Here is a 25391-nt window from a genome sequence, read left to right on the forward strand (position 1 = left end):
GAATTGGAAAATCAAACAAGCCTGGCCAGACTGATCCCACGGTACTAGGAGGGATGGGATTGCAATATCTTGGGATATGTATGACGAGCCAAACAGACCCGGTGAACTTGTCCCAGGATATAAGCAATCCCATGGATCTTAAAACAATCCATTACCTTAAAATTGATCCTATCCCCTGGTTGGATGGATTGGAAGGTAAAATCTAGAGATATGCACGGCGTGCCTAATAGACACAGTGAACTTGTCCCGGGATACAAGTGAACTTGTCCCGGAATACAAGCAATCCGATGGATCTAGATCATTTTAAGGCGTGAGGACAAAAATATGGGAGATCCAAATCTCAAGTGAATATGAAGACATTCTTTGGGTTTGAATCTCGCTCTTTGGCTTCGGATGAACGCTAATCAAAGCGCATATACAACTAAAACCACACCATGAATACAGCCATCAAGGCAGATCAATCAATGTCAAAGTATATAGGTGACAGGATGGCGAGCCACCTCATTTTTTTTCCACATCGGTTGAAATGAACTAGCAAAAAGGATGTACGGTAACGATTTCTCCCTAACATCACAGTGGCCCCCACCCATATCCTTACACAGGAACTTAGTGCGAATCCGCATCCGATAGCGTGGAGCAGCCATTCCTTGGATGGGCATACATCGCGGTGGGCCCCAAAGGTATTTTGCAACGGAAATTTACGTCCGTTGGTTGCACATTTTAAAAAACAAAGAATTGATGTGAAATAAAGTGGTAACGTGGGACCTGGCCCTACAAGAATAGAAACTCCTGCCATCCTTTTTGATTTGATGGACGGTCTATCATTCCTTATAAACGGACTCGGATTCGGTAGTGACCCTCCATACCCACTTCGGTACTAGAAAAGCTATGTGGGCCCACCATGATGTTTGTGTTTCATCTAAGCTGCCCGTCTATTTAACTAACTCATTTTAAGACATGATATTAAAAAAAAATGAGTCAGATTAAAAAAGCACACATTGTGGTGGGCCCGCATAGCTTTTTCAGCCCGACACTTCACGGGCGTACGCGTACGTGCTGTGTGCTACACTACGCAGTCCAAGTCCGTTTGTTGCACGTTTTTAAAACAAAGATTTGATGTGAAATAAAGTGGTAGTGTGCGATTTAAGGACGAATTGGATACTATGCCCACAACCTAGCTAGAGACGGACGCTTCCGTCAGGGCTCTACAGGGCCCACCTTGATGTATATGTTTTATCAACATCGTCCATTTATTTTGAAGGATTATTTTAAAGCATGATCTAAAAAATGAAGAAGGTCCAATACTCAAGTGGACTACGCCGTAGGTGTACTGAAAACCTGGTAGAGGCCACGGAAACTTTGGATCAATATATATATATGTGAGCTAGCTTGTTAGTACACACAAGCCATGTTAGCCACCCCTATCAGGGATCGATACGAAGACCTCAAGTGTTGAAACAAGGTGTCTCCACTCAGTCTGCCGGTTGAGCTAGGGATCTAGGTGCAACTTTGGATCAATATGAAATTTATGTTTTCCATTTATCCAGGTTTGGCATTATAAATAGGTTGGATGGTAAATAAATATTACAAGGAACCCGTTAAAGGTTTCAACCTTGGGCGTCATTGTCACCACCGCTTCATTTGGTGTGGTCCATTTAAGGTGAGTGAAGGTAATTTTGGTGTTTGTTGAGTTATAATGAAAATTCGTTGTAAAAAGATACAGAATTACCAAGCTTAGAGTCCTAAAAGATAATTAAACTAGGATATTCAAATGATGTTCAAAATCAACATACTAATTCTAATGATAAGCAAGTTGATGAGATATCAGGTGCTAAAATTCAAAGTGATCCAAGTCAACCAAAGAGAGCTACAAAACCTTCTGTTTAGCTTGATGATTATGTTACAGTTTATGCTTGCATGACATAAGAACGCGAGCCTTATTCATACAGAATTATATAAATTTGTAGATGGTAATCAATGAAGAGCGTCCATGTATGAGGAGATGAAGGCTCTATATAAAAACAAGACTTGAGAATTGATTGAATTACCCAAATGGCAGAATGTCATTTATTACATATGTTTATAAGTTGAAAAAAGATACTAACAGGAATGTTGAAAGATACAAAGCCCAATTAGTAGTAAAAGAGTATGCTCAGAAATCAGGTATCGACTGCAATGAAATTTTCTCTCAAGTTGTCTGTTTAAGTATTATTTATATTGTGCCAAGTATGGCAACAATGTTTAACTTGGAGCTTAAGCAGTTAGATGTAAAAATTATTTTTTTACAAAGAAATCTTGATAAAGAAATTTATACAACTCAAAAGTTTTATCGAAGAAAACAAGAAGAATTTTGTTTGTTGACTAAATAGATGTTTTTTGTGGTTTAAAGCATGCGCTAAGGTGTTGGTATAAGCAGTTTGATTCCTACATTATGAGCTTAGGATTCGAGAGATGTAAGGCAAATTACTGTGCCTATGTTTATAACTATGGTAATAGTGGCTTTATGATATGTAGATAACATGTTGGTTGCATGTACTAATAGATATTGTTACAACATTAAAAGCTTGTTTAGCTAGACAATTTGATATGAAAGTTTGGATGTTGTTAATCAGATTTTTACAATGATTGTACTTGGAGGCAAGAAGAATACGAAGGTTTGGATAACCCAAAAAGATTATATTGAAATAATTATGCGTCACTTTAACATGCAGAATTCTAACCCAATCAGTACTTAATTTCCTATTAGTTGCAAATTATCTTTATATAAATATCTCACAAAACCAAAGAAGTCAGATATGCCTCAAGTATTATAATCATTGGTGATAGAAAACCTTATACAAGCAATCAATAAATATATGGCGAGCACAAGTAAAAAACATTAAACTATTGTGAAGTTAATTATTCGTTACTTAAATGATCAAGCTGATGATACTAAAAATGTTAAAAATGCTTTGAAAGTTGCTAACTTGGTGTGAATGGTTTGATCATTGTTTATCAAGTCAACATTGCCAGATATGATGTCGTTTTTGTCCATTGAGAACAATGGCAAATAAGACAGTTGTGACCATGTCAAAAGCAGGTAGAGACACGAATCCGGATCCTCTGTTTGCCATGAGTAAGAAATTCTTTTTTTTTTTAATCTTGTGATTGGTCCAAGCTATCACTGACATGGTCAATGTCAGTATTGCTGCATTATATGCATATGCAAGTGTGTGATAACCTAATCAGATAACAACAAACAAGAATTAGGATCCGGATTCATAATGGTTACATATTCACATTGATTGGTCGGTCAGCCATCAATGGCTGGGTCGCCTTGATTGCTTGGTCACTCGAGCCTTCAATGGGTATTCCTCTTCCTCTTACAACAGATGTTCTGCCATTCAGTCAACACTGAATATTTCTTGATAAAGCAGTGTAAATGGCCATTGTCATGGTCCTCATGGTCATCGCCCTGCCCTACTTGTTGTAATGAAGACATGAAAGGCGTGCAACATTACAAATACCATCGATGTGGATCGTATCCCTTGAGGACAATCCTCACCATCCGGGCAGTGTACTTCCATCAGATGTAGCTCTGGCTCTTGTCACTTCATCAGGCATCCGTACCAACATTTCTAGGATCCAAGCCATTCATCAGACATCCTACATATGGATAGCATAGGAAGTAAATCAGGACCGATCGATTGAATACAGGCTGTCGACCTTTTCAATCCATCTTTTCCTACATGCGTGACAAACCTGATGATGAATGGACCACCCTGATTTTTGGGCCAGGGCTTCTTGATAAATTCGCAGACATGGTGGACATGGGCAAGTATTTTTAGACTGTATTGCGCAGTATGATTAAATACATGTTAGCCTGAACGGGTAGATATCTCCCCATCAGGATTTAGCTCCTCAATCCATGGGCCTATCATGTCAACGGCTTGGATCAACAAACCATGGGCCCCACTTATGCGGAAGTGATACATCGGGACTGCATCAGGCATTCATGTATGCCAATCGAAACCATCCAAATTGTGGGCCTCACCGTGGATGGGGCGAGGCCCCAAACCATACAAGTTTTGTAAAATCCTGATGCAACACATGTATATTATAACATGACCAGATATTCGATGGTGAGGATCTTATCATCTTCGTGGGACTGTCAGGTCAATGATTATGACAGCCACATTAATCAGACAATCCTAGCCGTTAGATTGTCAGCTGGGGCACAAAAGGCTCTATACCTTTCCAAAAGTAAAGACAATATACACATTTCTTCAAAACATTAAAAAAAATGGACGGCCATAACCAAAGACATTTCATGCATATGTATCCAAACCATAAAATTCCCCTCTGGACACCCCAAATCTGACTTGACGGTCGCGATCAGCATTTACAGCATTGGACAGCCACGCCCATATGCTCTTCCCAACATTCTCATTTGAGCCTCTCCTTTCTCAGCCTCTCCAATTCCTTGACCATTTGCCAATGCTCCATTGACAGGCTCGTTTCGCCAAAACTCGCAGACATTAGCCGGGCCATCGTCAGCCACCTGAAACAATGCAATCAATGGCCCACTCAATCAAAATCAATGGTCCATTTAAGACAATCACAACAAACAATCAAATCTACAAAACCTGGGACGTAGAAAAAAGAAGTAAAAACCAATGTCTCTGCCCTCCAATTGAATTGATCAATACACTTCATTTTCTGCTTTTGGTACATAGGAGAGCATAACCATGTACCGAAAGTAGGAGTGTTTCAATCAGTCAGGTGAAGCGTTTAGATAGAGACCTACCTGCTGAAGTCCTCGCTACCCAATCTCCGATCAACTCGTCTAGCTGCAACCATGTCATCTTCTATCGTCTGCAACAAAATATCAGCATATATATCGATCAGGTTCCGACTGTGTATTCTGAAATCAACAGTTTCTTGAGTAAAACCCACTAATCAACTGTTGATATGTATTCTCATAGCTGATCTTCTTCTTTTTTCTTTTTTCACGCAGAGAAAAAAAAAATTACAGTATCAATGTGGAAAATAGATGCATATGAGTGTAGTAGCTAGTAGAAAAGCTACTACTAGGCATTTTTCCTGATAAACAAGGTTCACAAGTTACAAATTTATGCTTAATTTAGGTATTAAACCACAATTAGACGTAGAAAATAGATTGTGCCAAATAAATTATTCATAAACATTTAGCACTTACACACTAAAACAATTATAATTAACAGGATCATCAATATAAATAAATGAAGAAGCAATTTTACTTTCAGAAGCTTTGTTTAAAACAATACAACCAATCAACCTTGGTTCCTTGAAACAAAATTCTCCCATGTTTTCCCACAAATACCTTCCATGATCTGAAATGGACTTCATAACTATTTTCATCAAGTCAGGACACTGAAATCAGATTTTGTCACATAGTCGGAGCATACAAGACATTAGTTAGGAGTAGATTCATTTCACATGGGACAAGTCCCTTACATTTCTGATGCCTGCTACATCGCTATATGTATTGTTTCCCATATACATGTAATGATTGCTGATTCTTATCTCCTTCATGTCAACAAAATACTCCTTTGACTTTGCAATATGCCTGGATGAGACTGAATCGATCTACCAGGCATCTGAATCATCTTGCCGGCAAGCAAAGATTCCGAGACAACATATATCGTCTCTTGGACCATGTTCTGCTATGTGGCGTCTCGGAAAAGGATGTTTGATTCTCAACCAGGCCCATCAGATTGAGTCAAGGACATAATCAACCTTATCTTGGAAAGGGATGTTTGATTCTCATTTTCGACATTGTAAAATTCCTACCGTTAAGTCGATGAGTCTTGCTCAACTCAATATTCACAACTCTTGATGCCATTTCCAAAAAAACTGGAGGAAAAATTGAAATGAACTGAGTTGGGCTCAATCTGATGGGCCTGGACTTGACGAACTACATCTCAAACACCAACTCAGGGTGGAATTTAGCCTTTACTACAATAGGCCCGATCTTACGGGCCTGGGCTTGATGAACTGTGTCTAGAAATCTGTGCTCCCATTTTCCATGATGAATTTAACCGTACATCAAAAAGTATGATTAATGGTCGAGATTGAGATCTCATTCACAATCAGGTTAAGTCTAACAAATTAACTCTCCTCCTTGTGATCACTAGTTCGAATCCTCTCCCAACGGGAGGCCCGATTGTCGTAAGGTCAAATAGCAACGGAGCGTTGATCTTCCTAAGCTCTTATACTAATGCAGATCATGGAGAAACGATTGCACAGTCGTTTGAAGACAGATCGCCAGTAAAAAGTTTACACACAAAAACGAGTAATATCTCCCTGTTTTCTCATAAGACATTTTGTTGTGTTTGCCATGGATTTCCTCTTTTATAGATGGTGAAATCATAGCCTTTTTTGAAATCTGTCCGCTACTAGAGTTTTTGTGCATTCAATACATATGCTACGAGAGGAGAAAATTTCACCCGTTATGGAATGAGGCCATTGATGGCCACACGTTCGAACACTAACATAAAAAAGTGGAGGCCATTGATGGCCATACGTTCCAACACTAACATAAAAAAGTGGTAGCTCTCAATATCCTAAACCTTTCATAATCCATGCCGCCACTGCTGCCGCCATCATCATATCATTATCCAAGTCTTTTGGGGTCGACTTCATGAATCTTGTTTGGCCAATCAAACCTATGTAAAGCCCACATATCCTTTCTCACCACCTCAATCCAAGTCATTGACTCATTATAGGTCTTCCTTGCATCTTCTTCTCACCATCCCAATATCCATGTAGTCTGTTTTGATTGCATATTTGCAGCCTCATACAAATACACCTTATTTATTCACAAAATCATCACCACCCTTGGTAGATTGCAAACCTTCATTAATTTTCAATCCAAGTTAGGGCTGCAACTCCCAAACCCGACCGACCCAGCCCAAGTTCTGGTCAGGTCGGGTTGGGTCAATTGTCAATGTCCTTAGGTCAGGTACGAGTTGGAAAACACCAACTCAATTTAAAATGGGGTTGGATTCAGTTTGAGGAAATTAGGGTTGGTGATAATCACATGTATTAGGTTGGACTTCAGGTTGGGTCTTCTTAAGGTCAGGTCGGACTCGGGTTGACCCAACCCCTCCAGGTAGCACCCCTAATCATAATTGTTTGCTTTTGCTGTTTACTATCACATATTAGCTCAAAAAGGAAAGAGGGTAAATCAACCATGCCCTCATAGCAGACAGTGTAGTTGAAGCTCTGAAGATCGGTTTAAGTAGGCTTGCAAGTCTTCACCTTTTATACCCCCCTTCTGATTGGCTGTAGAAATGAGGAAGCTAAAGAAAACATGGAGTGTCCCACTACTTTTCAGGTGGGTCCCATGCCTTCCACCAATGGCAAGGTCATGACTTAAGAGTTCTCATGGACTACCAATCATTTCATATTTCAGGTCCTCTAAGCTTATGAATTTGTTTTGAAACTACTAGAAGCATTTAAAAAATCTATTAAAAAATATTTCAGGAAGGATAAATGCTGCAAGTTCTTTTGTGTGTGTGTGTGTGTGTGTGTGTGTTTTGAGAACAAGGTCATGACTAGAGTCTCATGGACTACCAATCATTTTCAAAACTGCTAAAAGCATTAAAACGAAAATTTTAAAAAAAAAAAAATTTAAAAAAAAAAAAATCTATTTTCTTTTTTGAGAAAAGGATAATAGATATAGCCTACCTTCTGCATTTCCGCTTCAATAGTATGTGGAAGGGATCTTAGTGCAGCTAAGTACCATCTCCATGATTCCAATTCTTCAGCAGTGGTAGTTGCATTTATGGTGGAAGAGACAGCAGCTGGACGGAAAGGCAACACCAAGTCGGCTGGCAAGATATTGGACTTTCCTTCAGAAAGGATTAGTACTTGGACATCGGCAGCCATTTCCATTTTATAGAACTGAAACTCGTAATCCACCTGAAATAAACGGATGGAATAAATACAAGGTTCTTTCTCTCTCTCTTTCTCTCTCTTTCTCTCTCTCTCTCTCTCTCTCTCTCTCACACACACACACACACAAGGCATCTGAGATCTAGTCATGCATGCGTTGATCCTGCCCATAGGATAAAATTCTTGTGTTGATTTAGATCGTGAGAGGGATGTGGTCCTTGGCTATGGAAAATCTATGTTGTAAAGTGAAGAAACTATCCTTCAACCCCAATAGGAAGTAGCACAGATAACAAAATATTTACTTCTCTAATATAGGTAGTATCAGGTCCTGTTGTACAAACAGGCCATGGCTGAGCAAATTAGACCAATATGATCTGACGGGCTCCGCCTGGATAGAGCATACCCCAAAAGTCTAGATTGGAAGAATCCTAGAGATCAAATGTATGGGTTTTCATTTCCAGAACATTTTTTGTATTTTTCTACTGTCCATTCTTAGGATTTTCTGAGTATTTTTTGGGGTACCCTATCCTTGAAGCCAGTCAGATCCAGATCCCTGTATGGGCCCCACTTGTATGCACTGGCACATCAGGCTACCATGTTTCCTGATCCTGATACATCATGACTCTCAGAACTCTTCTTCTAGTATTGCCTCAATCCGATCTCCACCAAGCCCATAGACATTTGCTGAAGTGAAACAGCAAGGCAGCTGGATTTACCTTTTGAGACTCCATGAGATTCTTAAGTAACTGCGCATTTGCAACTCCAGTGGCATTGAGAGTGCCTGACTGCAACTGGGTCTCATCAATGATTAGGTGGGTCCCCTGGGCTAGCTGCAGAACTCCTGTAAGCAGCCTGTGAAAAAACAGCCATCCCATCAGAGTAAGAACATGTCACATCAATATACCAGTCCAAAATAATTATAAATAAATACACGTTTTCTTAAAATAAGACTCTGAGGAAGTGCACTAGTTAGCTACTCATAAGAGCATGATTTCCAGTCCTGCCAAACACACGTGCACACCAGGCCTGGGCATTCATCTGGTAGGCCTCGTTGTGTGCCGCATACCAAAAGTAGTCCGGTCCAATCATCAGGCAAGGCACAGTCCAATCATCAGGCAAGGCACATGAACATTAGTTTGGCCATTTTCTTCTCATCAATCTATTTTCCAGCACCCATGTGGTCCACACTCCACCCAATGTCTGGGCCAGCCCAAATTTCGGACCATGACTCTTAAGATCTTGCACACAAATTACATTGATGAGTAGGACTCAAATTTTCACTCTCTCAAGAGGCCTTAAATTTTATGTGGACACATCATAGAAATGAGCCATACATACTCAACAAAACACAATCAGCATTTTAAAATAAATCTCTAACATGGGAAAGGGTTATTACTTCCAAAGTCACTAGGATGAATTCTATTTACCTATTTGATTTGTAATCTTTTTTAGGCCCGAGTGCTGCAGTGTTGAGATATTCCACCGTGAGAAGTATAGATTGTGTGAACGGCAGAAGGCTCTGGATTGCAAGGCTGATCTGATTTCCAAAAATAGAAATGGCCTCGCTGCTTAAACCCGTCAAGTTTAGTGATAGCTTCCCCACTGCAAGAGCTTCCACTCTAGCATGCACCTGAACACAACTTCCAATATAACAGCTAGATTTTGGGGGCAAAAATCAAAACAGAGACATCTACACTGACCCATGCTGATTTGCTTATACCCAATTCCTTTTTGGGTTTCAAAGAGCATGCTTTTTTACTATAACCCGAGAGACATGGTAGGTTCAGCACATCAATCACTGTGCCGGTAAATATGGACTCGCAAAACACAGAGAAATGAGATATGCTTCAGTGGTACTGGTAGCACTGTAAGGTACCAGGGAGATGTGGAGCCCACATGATGATGTGGGACATCCAACACTTTCATCAGAAGTGTGACATCATTTTAGCCTCATGTATCAAATTGCAGCCTGATCCAACACTCAGGTGGGCCACATCACAGGGAACAAGATGGAAGGGAACCCCCACCCTTGATTTGAACTGGGCCTGTCGGAGTTGCAAAACAGCCTATTTTGGGCCTGACCCTTCATCCAGGCCAGATGAAGGGGTTGAAATATGGCCCATATTACAGATAAACTACACAGTCGGACCCTTTTCAAATCAATCGTAGTCGTCCACTCTCAACTTTTTCCCTTTGCTGTGGCCCACCTGAGTTTGGATTGGGGCTGAATTGTATGTATGTTGGTAAATTGCGATCACACATCTGATGGACAGGTTGGATGTCATGTAGACACCATGTTGGCCCCACTTTGTCTGGTACCAGTGTAGAGAAAATCTAAAAGATACCTCCATTCAACTATCGAAGTGCGAATCTAAATCAGGAAGCCCAAATAATTTTAACGCCTGTTTGATTTTCCATGATACATGTAAATCAGGGTAAACAAGTAATTATTACTTTTTCACCATGTTTGAAAATATGAGAGTAATTCCACCTCGAAAATCGAAACAAATGTGTTGACTTAAATATGTGGACCCCACTGTAATGTATATGATATATCCACACCGTCCATCTATTTTATTAGAACATTTTGGAACATGAACCGAAAAATGAAGCAGATCCAACACTTAAATGGCCCACACTAAAGGAAACAGTGGCCCTAATTCGTCCACCATTGAAAGTTATTTTCTTCACTGGGCCCACATTGAGGTTTTTCCATCATCTAACCCGTTCATAGGGTCACACAGGCATGGGTAAGAGGAAAACACAAATATCAGCTTGATCCAAAACTTTTAAGGGCCCTAAGAAGATTTTATGGTAGGCATTCCATTCCCGTTGTTTCTTGTGGTGTGGTCCACTTGACCTTTGGATCTGCCTCATTTTTTTGCTCATATTCCCGTTGTTTCTTGTGGTGTGGTCCACTTGACCTTTGGATCTGCCTCATTTTTTTGCTCATGCCATAAATTCGGCTGGCATAACAAATGAGTGGTGTGGATAAGTAACATGCATCACGATGGGCCCCGCATTGATGTTATAAATTTCTTGATTAAAGTGTTAAAAAAGTAAGTTGTCACATCTGCATTGGGAAAGATGTGGTAATTACCTAGATAAATAATTATTACCCATTTACATGGTAATTACATTTGAGCCGGAAAATCAAACAGGCCCTTACATGCATGGGAGTATTGGTATCATATCATTTCTCTTAAAAAACCAATACCAATACTGCAAGACACCATAAAATACCCAAACGAAAGGTAGCACCACTAGGGACTATCGCATATTTCCATGAGGCTAGTTATTAGTCATTTTGAGATCATGTGGGTTTTCATGGTATTAGTATAGAGGAGAAACACTATCATGCAGCTCCATAGAAGCACTATGCAATTCTTCGTCACACACATGGCTAGCATACAGATCTCAAGGACTATTGATTTGGTGGGCCACCACCTACATGGGAATAGGCCAAAAGCAGTAGCGAGTGAACATGAGTATGCAAACAACTCCATTAAACTCAACAAAACTAGATGACTAGGACACTACAATGTTTGGAAGCTATCATGCTTTAAAGATTAAATATTACCAAAAAATCAGGAAAGAAAAAGCTTGACCAAGTTTTTCAATTTGACAAACCTTATTCCAGTTGAGTTTAAGAGTTTTTAAACATTGGATCTCAAAGCATCTAGTTGTTTGTTTAATGTTGACAATTATCCAAGTTGCGCTGCACCAAACCAACCCAACCCACCTAAAAGTGGGTCTCTGTCTGAGTTTTATCAGGTTTCAGGTCAATCTTGGTCAGAAAATGTGGCCCACTTGAGCATTTGGACTGGCCTCAGCAAACCCCGGCCCAACCCAACCAGCCTACATATTTTATTTATACGCAGCAAAAAGGTTTTGCATACCAAGTGCATGCTTGCTAGTGGTGGAGAATTGTTGATAGACTGAAAAGAGACTTGGGTTGCGCCTTCCCAATGCTTTGTTTTCTTCCTGGATCAGGTCAGCCAAGCTTGGCTCATGGATCAGGCTTGGGGATTTTGGGCCCATTAGCAAATAGGTCAGGCTTGGACTGCCATGATCAGACCAGAGCCCAACCCATCGCCACCCCGGGCACTTCGAAGAACTCCGTGATGGGCAGATGTCATCATCCCTCCCTCAATGCAGAAGGGAAACATGGGTACATTTGTTTTCAATTGGGATTTCAAAGCAGAAAAGAAATGTGTTTTTTACATTTGGCATAGGAGGATTTTTCTTACAGGCAAGTATGGGCTTGAACCTGGGACCTCAATATTGAAACGTCTACCATTGAGGCAAAGTGTAGGTGGATTTACGTGAATCGATCTGTGTCAATTGACGAAAGGATAACAAAGCAGATAATGTTGGTTTTCCATTATTACAGAAACTAAAGATAACCCTGGTGAAGTCCAAAGAGGCCCATACCATGGAAAAGCCGTCATGAGTTTCAGTGTTCCAGCACTGTATGAAAAACACAAAACTATGACCAAGGAAAGAAAATTACCCTTGACAGAAGATGCAAAAGCATGCATTGAGCCGCAACGCCGTCATTCCCAAGAACAGCTGTGAGATGTCTTAGCAGTGCTTCTCGGATACCTCTGACCGAACTAGGCACTGGCTGTAGACTCAGTCAACAAAGGCAGTGGTATCAGCAATAAATAAATAATAATAGAATAGCAGCAACTTATTACTAGGAATATATGATCCTCGACAGGAGGATATATAATCTCAGGTCCCCGGATTGTATAAGTGGGGCCCAAAGTAGTTGTTGGGCGCAGAAGCGTCACCCAGACGAGACCCAGATGTGAATCAAACAAGCACGGACATAGAAATTTGGGGCAAGCACAGAGAACACAGCGATTTACAAGCAAAAACCCTTGCAGGAAAAAAACCACGGCACAAAGCGACAAGCAATCCACTATGAAAACGAAAATGCAAGACATGGAATCAACTTACTTGCAAACCCTAGATCCCCTTCCTCCAAACCATAGCGAGTTTCTAATCACCTTGTCTTACCCTAATCCCATATACACTCGTTTATATAACCCGGATCCAGAATTAGAAACAAAACTGCACACTTATGCAGAAGTTGCACAAACTGTTGATAGGACCTTCAATGGGATCGACAACCATCGATGGCCTGTCGATAGGATCAAAGCCTCCTCTGATAGAATCAAACAGGGCCAAAAACAGTCCAGCAAGCAATTGGGGAAAATCCGAAATTTCTCGATCGAATCAAACAGGGTGTCGATCCTATCAAAAATTCCTGTTCAGCATAGATTAAAGGCACCCAATTTCAGCAGTTGGGTGATCAAATTGTTGATCTGATGGATCCCACAGGTGGACTTTGTACATAAGTCTCCTCAAATGGGAGAATCCTGGACCTTTGAAGACCTGCGAATAAGCAGTTACAAAACACAGCAACATTCAACAGAAAATGCACAAAGAATGGCATCTGGGAAGTTTTTAGGTCATGAATCAAGATGGGTCCCACCAGCTCAATAGTCTGGCTAGTGAACCCTGTGCCTCATTGGTGGAAAATAATGATCAAGCTATGTGTATCTTCAGGTCAAAGATCGAATAATCACTCACAAATCCAAAATTTCAACTATATGATTACTTGAAGTACGTAGAGTAGACATGAATTGCTGCGACTCCACAACATTCAGCAGATATTTAAAAAAAAAAAAAAAAAATCATATTTCCAGGTTTGATTGGATTGGATAAAACAAGAAATAAGAGATTTAAAGGTAAAAATAATCACCTCAATCACACGGGGACTAAGAAGGAAGTCCTGAACTGACAGCTTCCGGTGTACTAAACAGTGGAGGCGTGGAACCTGCAATATCATCATTTTGAAAGTATCTTGAGACATCAAGGTGCTTCGGAAAAAAAAAAGAGCAAGAGAGAGAGAGAGAGAGAGAGAGAGAGAGAGAGAGAGAGATGACATATCTCAAGAATTCGAAAGACCATGAACACTTCTACATGCAGCCACATGCGCAAACCAATCATCTTTTGGGACAAACAGGGTAATGCATCAGGAGGGCCCAGTCACGACCTGACTGAAAAATGAGACTTTTGGGACAAACAGGGCAATGCATCCGAAGGGCCCAGTCATGTTGATGACCTGACTGAAAAATGAGGCTAGTCAACTTATCGGGTGAGCCATAAGCACAGAAACAATTGATGGATTAAAAAAGGCTGCCACCAGCCACGATCTATGTGCATGAGTCACCACCCGACAAGCTTCAGCCAGGTACATCCAGGCAGTGGGGCACACATGATTCACATACTAGAGTTCCAAGCACATTAAGTTGTACATGTGACCACATCTAGGGGTGTTTGTGGAGAAGTGTGCACAAGATTAGAAAGCTTATGATAATGAGTTAGAATGAGAATGAACAAACAAATCACTTTTCCTTACAGGTAAGCATGAAGTCACATTCAGATAGCCCCTCACAAAAAAAAAAAAAGTTTAATTTCACATAGACGCACACATGATGTGTGGGAATATGAACACAAACCATGCATGTATAGGTGCATTGGAAAGCTTGGGTTCATTTCCCACCATATTAGTTATAACTAACAGAAAAAAGCTCACATGCAAAAAGTAACCAAAATAAGCAAAGGGCAGCGGCTTCACAGCTCATCCAACAATTGTATGTAAGGTACTTCTAATATTCTTAAGATGGAAAACAACATTACACACCTTACTAGGAGGCAGATGAACCAGCGCATCATCACAAAGGCCATTCGAGAACTCATCTGAATTATCCTTATGAACGGCAAGCTCTGGATCAAAAGTAAAAACACCGATAAACTCAAAGACGTCGTTCAGCTTCAAATCAGCCTCCGGTGTATCATATATCTGTAGAACACAGTTTGCCATTAAATTATTTAAAAAAAATAATTAAAAAAATTAAAAAATAAAAAATACAAAATCCATGTCTTTGGATGGAAGATATGAAGTTGGCCACAATGGTCTTAAGACTTTCAATAAAGAGTAAATGAGCAAAGTGGGACTAGTTCCACTCCGTTCACAATGGACTCGGCCATGAATCACATTAGAATTGTTTAAGTCTAACTTTAAACATGTGATTGAAGTTATCATGACCTAAAATGGGCTAGCCCCACTTTGGTCATTTCCTCTACAACAACCAAAATAAATTGAAATTCAGTTAAATTGAGCATCCAAATGCACCCTGATAAACCAATGTAGTTGTGAAGGCAGGAGGAAGCCATTGCATGCTAAAAGAAAGTCCAGTTTGTACCTTAACTAAACATGGAAGGGAATTCCTATCAAATTCAGGCACCGATGGTTCAGAACAGGTATCCCAAACTGATTCTTGTGTTGTCTGAAATGACTGGGAAGGGAGTGCATCTTCTCGCTGGAAAAAAAAAAAAAAAAGGGAAAAGGAGGGAACAGTTCCTCAGTATCATTGAATCAAGGATTCAAAAGTGCTAAATGGAGAGATTAAACTAAAGAAAAGGGGCCAGATTCAGAGTGCATTGAAAAGCATTTAGTAAATGGTATCAACCCTGCAGCTGCTAACATTGACAAATATGTTCATCTATTAGAACAGACCCACAAATAGGCCAACCTTATAGATGGGGTTAATAATCAAAAGGTGCAGATATCAGCTGTTTCTCACCATTTTATCCATAAACTTCTTACCAGAATGCATCCATAGACTTTCTGAACTGTTCGGTTGTGAGTGATGGATTGGATGGTTATTATCTCCCACCTGGGACAATTTTTGGGCTTTGGGTCATACAAGAGCGGGTCATCTAATTGGATGTTCCAGATCCTACACCTAAGTACCACAATCAGGGGTTTGTAGGTTGACATTTACTAAGGGGGTGTTTGTTTTTTCAATTACACCTGTAAATGCAGGTAAATAACTAATAATTAATTTTGAAGGGTGTATGTTTGAGGGTAAGGTAAATATGTAATTACATCTTGAAAACAATGTCCAAAAAGCATGAAATCAAGAGGGATTGGAAAGCGTTGAAGTCCGTGGGTCCCACGGTAATGCGTGTGTGATCCACACAATCCATCTGTTTTACCGTCTCATTTTAGGGCATGAGCCAAAAAATAAGACAGATTGGAAGATCAAGTGGACCACACCACAGGAAATAGGGGGTTAATGACACCCATCATTCAAAGTTTAAACCTTCCTAGGGCCCACAGATATGTGCATCTATCATCTAACCTGTTCATTAGATTACATTGACATGTATGAAGGGTATACACAAATATCAGCTTGATACAAAGCCTTTGTGGCCCCGAAGAAGTTTTCAACGTTAGGTGTTCAATTCACACCATTTTTTTGGGTGTGGTCCACTTGAGCTTCAAGTTTGCCTCATTTCTGGGCTCTTGTCGTAAAATGAGCTATGAGCTGTTAGAATGGATGGACGGTGTGGATAAGATATGTTATGGTGGGGCCCACAATGTTTATATGTGAAACTGAACGATTGTATTTTAAAAAAATGGGAAGCTTTTCAAACAAGCTCCATGTCAACGTCAGCCTTGGGACAAGCGTTGCATTTACACAGGTAAATAATCATTACTCATTTGCAAGGAAATACACGAGTAAATGAAAAAACAAAAACCCCCTAAATGGAATTGGATGAGATGCACACAGGATCCTAAATGGAAAAAAATGGTGCTAACTAGGTCCTTTGACCCTTAGTTCGAAATTCGAATACATGAGACACTTTGATGTCTTTGAAGTCATCACGAAATGAGTGTCCCATCTAATAAGTGATGCTCACAAATGCAATAACTAGCTTGTATAGCATTATTCACAAGCTTGTCTAGCGGGCATGCTTGTAGGGCTGCAACTTGGGTTAGGGTCAAACTAAACCTGATTGACCCAACTCCTTAGATTATCAAGTTCCTAGGGTTGGATTAGGATTGGAAAAAGCATACTGATTTGAAACTGGGTTGGGTTATTGGGAATAATCACATGCATTTGGGTTGGTCGGTTGGGTTGCCAATCGTTGTTTTTTTTCTTATCTTTTCTTTTTTTTCTCTCCTTATCATTCAAGAAAGACAAGAAAAGACAAGAAAATTTCAGGGCAGCAAACATTATTTAGAATTTCTCTTAGATTTGAACCCGTAGCTGATGATAGGACTAGAATTTATATTTTTTGTTTTCCAAAACTCCGCCCATTTCTCTCTTCTTCTTTTTTTCTTTCTTTTGAAGATTTATTTCATAAAGTATCTGACAGGTACCCAATATTCAGGGGATCCCTTCCCCAAACCCATACGTGTTTCCATAGGTCTTACAGTAACAGGTTTGCTGGGAAGGTCAGGTTAGGGTATAGAGGAATCCAGGTTGGGTTCTAGTTGGGCACCTCGGGTTAGAATTTGAGTCCAGTCGGGTCAGTTTGCAGATCAGGTTCTCTTGAAGTCAGGTTGGGCTCAGCTTGACCCCTACATGCTCGAGAGTTTAACTGTTTGCAAATTTCCCTTTCCGAAAGATGCACAATTGTTAGGCTCAAGTGCAGTTTTTGGCATGATTATGTTGGCATGTGAGAGTTTTCAATAAAAGTGTATCAATAGACTCCTGCAATTCCCCCACCCAACCACATGAGCATGTCATTCCCACTTTTGTTCGGATGGTGGCACATCTATGTCCTCATGCTCAATAGTTTGTCTGCCAACTGCCCCTCCATGACCCTACCTGGCTTTCCCACCATTTGGGGGCATGCATGTAATAATTAGGTTGGGGGTCAATGCTAGGAGGGATGGTGCTTTGGTGTCAATGTGAGCCTTCGCCGTGGTCGATTCTTATATTCCAGGTAAAGGAGGAAGGTTGATGTACGGTGGGCAGCCACTTGTAAAACTTTTGCTAATCTAGCCAGCCTGAATTTGCTGGGAGAAAGATTGAGATGATAATAAAGATGATTCATAGAATGTATGTTAGTTACAACCACCATCTATTGGTATTGTTCTCATTTTACGTATCTCAAGGAAGTTTTAACATTACCCCTGCAGTAAAGAAAATCCACGATTCATTGGAGGTGACATGTACAGGAATCCATTATGTTTAAGCCTAGTTCCCACTCTCCTCTAAATGCATTACACTAGGGAGGGGGATGTACCTATAGAATCACTGGAACTTTCAAGAGGGGGGGGCGATACAAGATGGAAGAATTGGATTGAGATTTTTCCACAAACTGAAATCCAATAGTCTTACTAGATCAGCTAGATTGCAACGATTCCTTCTGTTTGAAATTTCTTGGGCTCGTAACCAAGATTCCGATTGAACAACTACTCCTACACATACTTGCATACTAGACAACTATACAAGATGGAAGAATTGGATTGAGATTATACCGAAAGGATTTAATGAGTCATTTTCATAGGATCCAACATTCCAGAGTTTTTAATATAAGCAATATCTTTTAAAATCATGAGCATTTCTTTAAGTTATTCAATTTTCAAAGCAAACTGTTACTACAAGAGTTCTCATCAACTTGCCTGCTTCTTGGTGAATGAAGAAGGATCCATCAGTTCATGATTCGACACCTGTTATTGACAACATGTCAGCAAAAGAAAAGGATATAGCAACAATTGTGTTGACTATAGGGAGATGATTTGAATAGTACTTCGAATTCCATAAGATCAGTAGCTGTATCTCTCGGGCGCTTTTCTCCATGTTGGGATGAAGAACTGCTGCATCTTTTTATCATGGTTTCAGAAGGGGACTGCTCCACAACCCATGAATTCTGCCCTGGGACCTAGCGAGGAAAATTGTTGATAAATCAAGAAAGTTCAATCAGAAAGCAAATGATAGGCACCTTCAATGAAAAAGGTACCAACTCTTGTTCAAATTAGTCAGGGCTCATCTTCCCCTGCTGGATGGCATTCGCATATTATAACTCGTACAGTATCATAACTCATCCACTGTACATGTGACGTACATGCATAACAATCGGACTGCCCAGCCCCATCATGGATGGATCATGGCCCAAAAGTGCCACTAATTAGACCATCCCAACATTTGCTTTTGTTTGTTGAATTTGGATGATTGATATTTTTCTTTGTGACCTTCCAATTAATGGTGATAGTTTGTTAAATTGGATTTTTGGGCCACGTTCCAAATTAAAGCTGATGATTTAAACACTCTAGAGTGACTATTTGAATTATATCCCTGCCATGTGTGCAGTTAATGAGTAGCAGCAGCCTATTGAGGCTTACTTTCTGCATTTCAACTTTTCCTGTTTAACAAAAAGTATAACAGCTTACTGGAATGCAGTATAGAAGTCGTCGTTCCCAAACTCGCATTTCAGATGAAGAAGCAATCGGATACGAAGGAATATCAGTGAATTTATTCGTTCTCCACGTCGAACCATCCTGTAAATATCCAGCATTACTAGGATCGTTGTAAATCCAATCATGGGACAATCAAAAGCTATGGTGGTGCAGCCAAGGAATGTGAACAAGGAATAAAACATCAACTAAAACAAAGGGCAATGCATATGAAACAATTACCTTGAATGCCCCAACATAAAATTCATTGCCAAGCATGTCTTGCACCATTCCCCGGAATCGAACCAAAGTATTGGGTTGAATCCAATGAAGATTTGTTGGATCCAGGATTGGAACCTACGAGAGGCATGTCAAAAGCATGGATTTCTTCGAGTTCAGAAATTGCATAGAAAATACAAAAGATCACATCCCGATTTCCAAGAAAATAACTGAAGCACATATATTTAATGTGGCCAAAATAACCATTTCTAAAGATTTGCTAAGCCAGCGTGTGTACGAGACAGGTGAAGCCATCCATCAGGTAGACCCCACCATGTGGATGTTGCTGCTCAAAGATAAAGGTGGTTCATTCAGTGGGTGTGCCCTGGTATTAGAAATACCGGTTAGAAAACTAGTTGATCTTTTCACAACCGTACATTTGTCCAGTTAATTATGGCCCACCTGACTAGTGGACCCACCACATTATTGGGATAGGGAATCTCCATTGTGGTATCCTTTTGATGGATGACTAGGATATTTCACCTGTCTGCCACAGCTCTAATGGGGTTGATTCAAGAACACGTATAGATTCTCATGTTCCTTGGTTCTTATAAAGCAGATGAGAAATGCAATGAATACTTAACAGAGTAGGATTTCAAAGCCTACCATCCCTTCATATGCAAATGAGGTGTGTGTACTGTGCCTTGGCCTGAAATCGTGGCCAATCTGGTTATCAAGTGTGTCACGCATGTATCTCATAATGGACATTTAAAGAGAATACAACAATGGCCCACATTGAAAATACTGTCTCCTGCCAGTCACCTTACTGACTCGATTTCAAAGCCACATCATACACACATTCAGACACCCAATGAATGTCAACAATTGATCCAGACTAATCAGATCCCATTCAAGATAATTCAACATCATTCGATCGCAAAAGCACCAAATGTAAATTAGAACATATGCTTCATTCATAGAAACATCAGCATCACTTTTTGAATATGAAACTACTGAACTTCTCCAAAGATTATTTGATTTGGGGCAAGCCTAGTTTGTGCATTTTCCACCATTTGCTAAAAAGCAACTCATCCTCCTGACACATGGCACACAGATCCATTCATCCATACCATCAAAATTCTGGGTTCCATGGACCACGGTAGATGAATGCAGCCCAAAAATCACAAAGATTGAACAATTTTGACCATCTGATATCAGTCTTTCGATTTGGAAAGAAAGTACTGGGTTCGACAGTGAGGTCTCAGGTTTGTGCGCAACATGCCTTTCAATACATACATATATACACATGCTACTTTGAATTTGGACAGTTAAAATTATTTTTTAGCCATCCTTTTGATAGCCACTCATTGGATGGTGACAAGCATCTGATTAGTGTGATTTTAGGTTCTGCTCATCCAGAGTCCAGCCCATGATCCAGACAGTGTCTGGCATGACATACATGCATGCCACATGTACAGTGAATGTGTCAAGGCCAATTAACGAACGGTTAAAAAGTCACAACGTAGTTTACCAAATATCTGTTTATTACCCTTTCAACAACTGCTCATCAGGGTGGGACTAAAAATCCTATACTCCCGCATGCTAACGGGGCATGTCTATGCAAGATATGGGCCGTTCATCAGGTGATCCCAACATTGCATCTGGACTAAGGTTACTAAACCACGGGACCAGAGATGAGACACAGACTGAGACAACAATTTAACAAAGACACTGTGCCCGAATCAAGGAAATCAACAGTGGCTAAGAAGAAATAAAGAGATTGATTTGAAACAGACAGAGTGCCCACAAGCCTAGGCCCCCAACAGAGATATTGGTGGACTTAAAGAGTAAGCTGTAGTGGTAGTTAGCTTGTTAGTACTGTTGACAGTAAGAGTTGTACTAACAGACAGAGCTAGTGAGGTCCTCCAAATCGAAAGATTGCTATTGTTGTACTGTAAGAGCTGTACTGGTAGCAATTGCTACTTGTTGTAAGAGCTAGTGCTATATTGGTGACTACCCTATGGGCTGAAAATCAGATCAATCCTTTCAGCAGATGACCCACGCATGTCAATTCTTTTTAATCATTTCCAACTAGAAGAATGCCCTGGTTTCACACACTGCAATGCGAATGCTACAATGGCAAATGCTTTAATGCAATTGTCATCATAGAAATTCTATGCAGTTCCTTATCGTACATGTGGCAAACATGGATGGTGATTGGACCGCTGGTATGATGGGCCACTAGCTGGACGAGCAATAGACGAAAAGCCCAAATGCTTGAAGAATGGAGACTATTGTAACCATCTAGACCTGAGTATTGCCAGTTGAATCTGGACCGTTCCTTTGCTCCAAAATTACCATATATTTTCCCATAATCTAAACCGTTGATCTGTTGCATCCTACCATGGATGAGCCATGCCCCAAAAAATCACCTCCATCAGACAATCCTAGCCCTTCTACTTGTGGCCTAAAAATAGATTGTTGAGAAAAACAGAGCTGTCCACACTCAACTGACGGTTGTTGTGGCCAGGATCATCCAATCCTGGACAGCCCACGAAACGAATGGCCCTGAATACCAAACAATGGGCACATACATGAACGAGATCCGTGCCATTCATCAGGTAGGGTACACCTCGAGCATGCCCTGGCCCACTCATCAGGCACGCCACACTTATACAGGAAAAACGTACGGTTAGGAAAAAAAATCAACGGCCCACGTTCAGATCACACGTATAACCTATCTAATGAATGGATAGGCATGCTCACACTCTTACCAGATGAATGGCCCAGATCTCGAGAACGTGTGATATGGGAGAGGAAATGATGAAAGAAGATGAGAAAACCCTAGAAATCTAGGGTTTTAGAGAGAGAGAGAGAGAGGGATTACATGGGAGAGACCGCCCTGGTTGAAGAGGAAGTTACGGAAGACGTCGAGAGCACCCCAGTCAGCGCCGCTGGAGAAGGTGATGGAGGGATCGAGGCCGGAAGATACAGCAGCGGCCACTGCTTTCTCGAATGTCAGCCGTACGGCGCCCAGGGGATTGGCCAGGCAGTCGAAGGTGAGGCCCACCATCTTCTCTTTCTCTCTCCGATATGAGGATTTTGGCGGGAACGGAGGAAACAGGGAGATGGCCGGGCAGGGAGACGTGGTGGAATTGGAGTGATTTCCCGCGGAAAAAAATAGGATGTTTTCCCGCCATAGCAAGGGTGCCACGTGGGTGCCCCGTGGCTTTCCCGCCAACGTTTTGGCGCCAATTCCTGGAGCCTTTGCGTGTGGCGGCACTTGATAAATTAGCACGTGTAGTCCGGACGGAAGCAGATTGCGTGGTGTGCCACACACCACCGACCTCAGTGGTGTGTTGACGTCAACTAGTCCTCCACTCCACTAGACCATTTTAGATCATGGACTAAAAATTAAGTTTACCTCAGTAACGCCCACCGGTCAAACCCTCCTAAAGCCCACCGTGGAATTTATTTGCCATCAGCCTATTTACAAGACACACATGGATGAAGGGAGAGAACATTAGGTGAGACCCTTATCATGGGTTTATCGTGGGGCTTACCTTGATGTATGTATTTAGTATTTTATTTTAAATCTTTTATTCATTTTTTTCATATCATTTTAAAACATTATTCTAAAAATTAGCAAATCTAATCATCATGTGAACTATATCATAAGAAAGTGGTGATTGATAATTAATAAGCCACAAGTTTTGAATCAAGCTGATATTTGTTTTATCCCTTCACTCACATGACTTTTATCCATAGATTAGATGATAAATAAATACTATGGGAACATTAAGGTTCGTCCTAATAAAATTTTAATGTAGGACAATTAATCACCATTATTTCGTATGGCATAATTCACTTGATAATTAGATTTTGCTTCAATTTTAGGATAATGCTCTAAAATTATTTGAAATAAAAACATATGAACAACATGGATATATAATATATACATCAAGGTAGGCCCAATGGTATCCCTACGAGAAGGATGCGGTCTTACTTAATCCACTTTTGAAAGAAGGGAAAATACAAATATAAGCTTGATTCAAAACTTCACAACCTTTAGAAGTTTTCAATGATAGATGAGTTTCATAGGTGAACTACTTGAGATTTGGATTTACCTCTTTTTTTAATCTCATATCATAAAATGATTTTTTTTTTTAAATGGATGTTCAATGTGATATATATATATATATATATATATATATATATATAAGGTGAGGCACCTTAAATTAGTAACGCCAGCACACCACTGAGGTCAATGGTGTGTGGCACATCATAGAGTCCGCTTCCATTCCGAACTATTATCAATTGGGACCCACATGCAAATGTCAAGTGGGGTATGGATGAATGAAAATAAAGGACTAAAGTCTCCTTTTTCCTTAGACAGTGTTTTTTCGTATAAAATATTTTTAATTTTCATTAGATAGTGTTTCTTCGTATAAAATGTTTTTAAAAGTAGATTGTTTTCCTATATGTATGAGCTCATTTTCTATGAACCAACCAACTTTCTTTTAATAAATGCACTTGACATTTGATCTAACTGATGAACGGCAAAGATGTTTTACTTGGGTGTCAGGTTAATGCGTATCCATGTTACACTAATCACAACCACCCACACGAATTTCTTGGTGACCCAACTTTGTGGAGTCACTATGATATGTGCGTTTTATCTATGTTGTACATCTTTTTTGCCAACTTAATTTCGAAATCATGCTTGTAAATGAGGTAGATCAAAAGCTTGAATAAACCCCATACCAATAAACTGTGGGAATAATGATGTCCCTGTTGAAAACTTCTCAGGGGCCACATAAGTTTTGGATCAAGTTGATATTTGTGCTTTCACTTCAACCATGCCTGCATGACCTTATGAACAGGATAGATGGCAAGTAAAGGTCATTGTTAGCCTTGGACAACTTTCAACGATGGTTGTTATTATCCTCATTGTTTTATGTGGTGCAGTCTACTTAAGCTTTGGGTTTACCTATTTTTAATACATATCTAAAATATTTGGAAAAAAATGATGAACAACTTAGTTAATGTTGCAGAAAAATACTTGCATGTGATCATTGTAAGCAAAGCTAAAAAATAAGAGAAAATGACAAAAACGAAAAACAAAAAGAGCTAAAATAAAACTTTAGACAAGTGGTACAAAAATTTATGTGGTTCAACAGTATGCGTGCTTCACATGATAATAATAGAGCTTTTTTCTTCGCTATAAATAAGATAAATAAAAATATAAGGCTTACCTCTCTCTCCACTTGTACAATAAATCCCACGCCAAATAATGCAAAAAAATAAAATAAAAATTTTAAAAATGAATTAATGAAATTGCATACCCACCTCTACTTGTGGTCCCCATATATAAACCATGCAAGAAAGCACATACAAAGACTCAAATGAAATATAAGCTTCATTGTAAGTAGATGTACACACAAATATATATAACTTTAATAGTTGTCTCCAAGAGAGACATCAAATAGAGAGTGAGGGGGGGATGTCTCCCTATTGGAGACAGATACATCACCAACAACATTTTCTCATTTTAAGACTAGTTTCTCTAATAATACAAATAATACTCTACATAACAGTTGCCCAAACGTTATCATTCACTAGGTAATAACAAGCACAAGGTAAGTCTTGCACAAAATAAATTTCTCTCTTGCAATAGGCATTATTAGCATATCTGCTACGTTGTTGTTGATGTAAGTTTCTTTAAGAAAATCTAACAATCTTTCACTACATTGCAAACAAAGTAATAATGAACATCGATATATTTGGTTTGAACATGAAATATAGGATTTTGTATTAAGTGTAACGCGCTCTAAATGTCACAGTGAATCACTATTGCTTTCTACTTGAATTTCAATTCTTATAACAACATCTTCAACCAAATACATTCTTTGCATGCTTATGTAGTTGATATATACTATGTCTCTATAGTAGACAAGGCTACCACTAACTACATTCTTGATATCCA

At 39.8% G+C, this 25391-nt stretch overlaps 1 protein-coding gene across 2 annotated transcripts; it reads right to left on the minus strand.

The window, feature by feature from the left end:
* Positions 1 to 4210: 4210 nt before the first annotated feature.
* On the minus strand, positions 4211 to 22567 carry LOC131253570 (mini-chromosome maintenance complex-binding protein). Of its 2 annotated transcripts, none has more exons than XM_058254610.1 (14): positions 22293 to 22567; positions 19430 to 19543; positions 19184 to 19291; positions 18544 to 18675; positions 18416 to 18463; positions 15198 to 15314; positions 14636 to 14794; positions 13691 to 13765; positions 12431 to 12544; positions 9345 to 9547; positions 8634 to 8769; positions 7711 to 7944; positions 4787 to 4854; positions 4211 to 4540 (listed from the first exon to the last, which is right to left on the minus strand). In XM_058254610.1, the coding sequence occupies exons 1-14, from the start codon at positions 22476 to 22478 to the stop codon at positions 4426 to 4428; spliced, it is 1809 nt and encodes a 602-aa protein (XP_058110593.1). In that variant the 5' UTR covers positions 22479 to 22567; the 3' UTR covers positions 4211 to 4425. The 2 variants fall into 2 exon arrangements, with proteins under 2 accessions (XP_058110593.1, XP_058110592.1); XM_058254609.1 differs by having other exon boundaries at positions 15198 to 15310; positions 18412 to 18463; positions 22293 to 22565.
* Positions 22568 to 25391: the final 2824 nt, after the last annotated feature.

The sequence above is a fragment of the Magnolia sinica genome, chromosome 8, assembly GCF_029962835.1.
Source record: "Magnolia sinica isolate HGM2019 chromosome 8, MsV1, whole genome shotgun sequence".
Taxonomy (NCBI): Eukaryota; Viridiplantae; Streptophyta; class Magnoliopsida; order Magnoliales; family Magnoliaceae; genus Magnolia; species Magnolia sinica.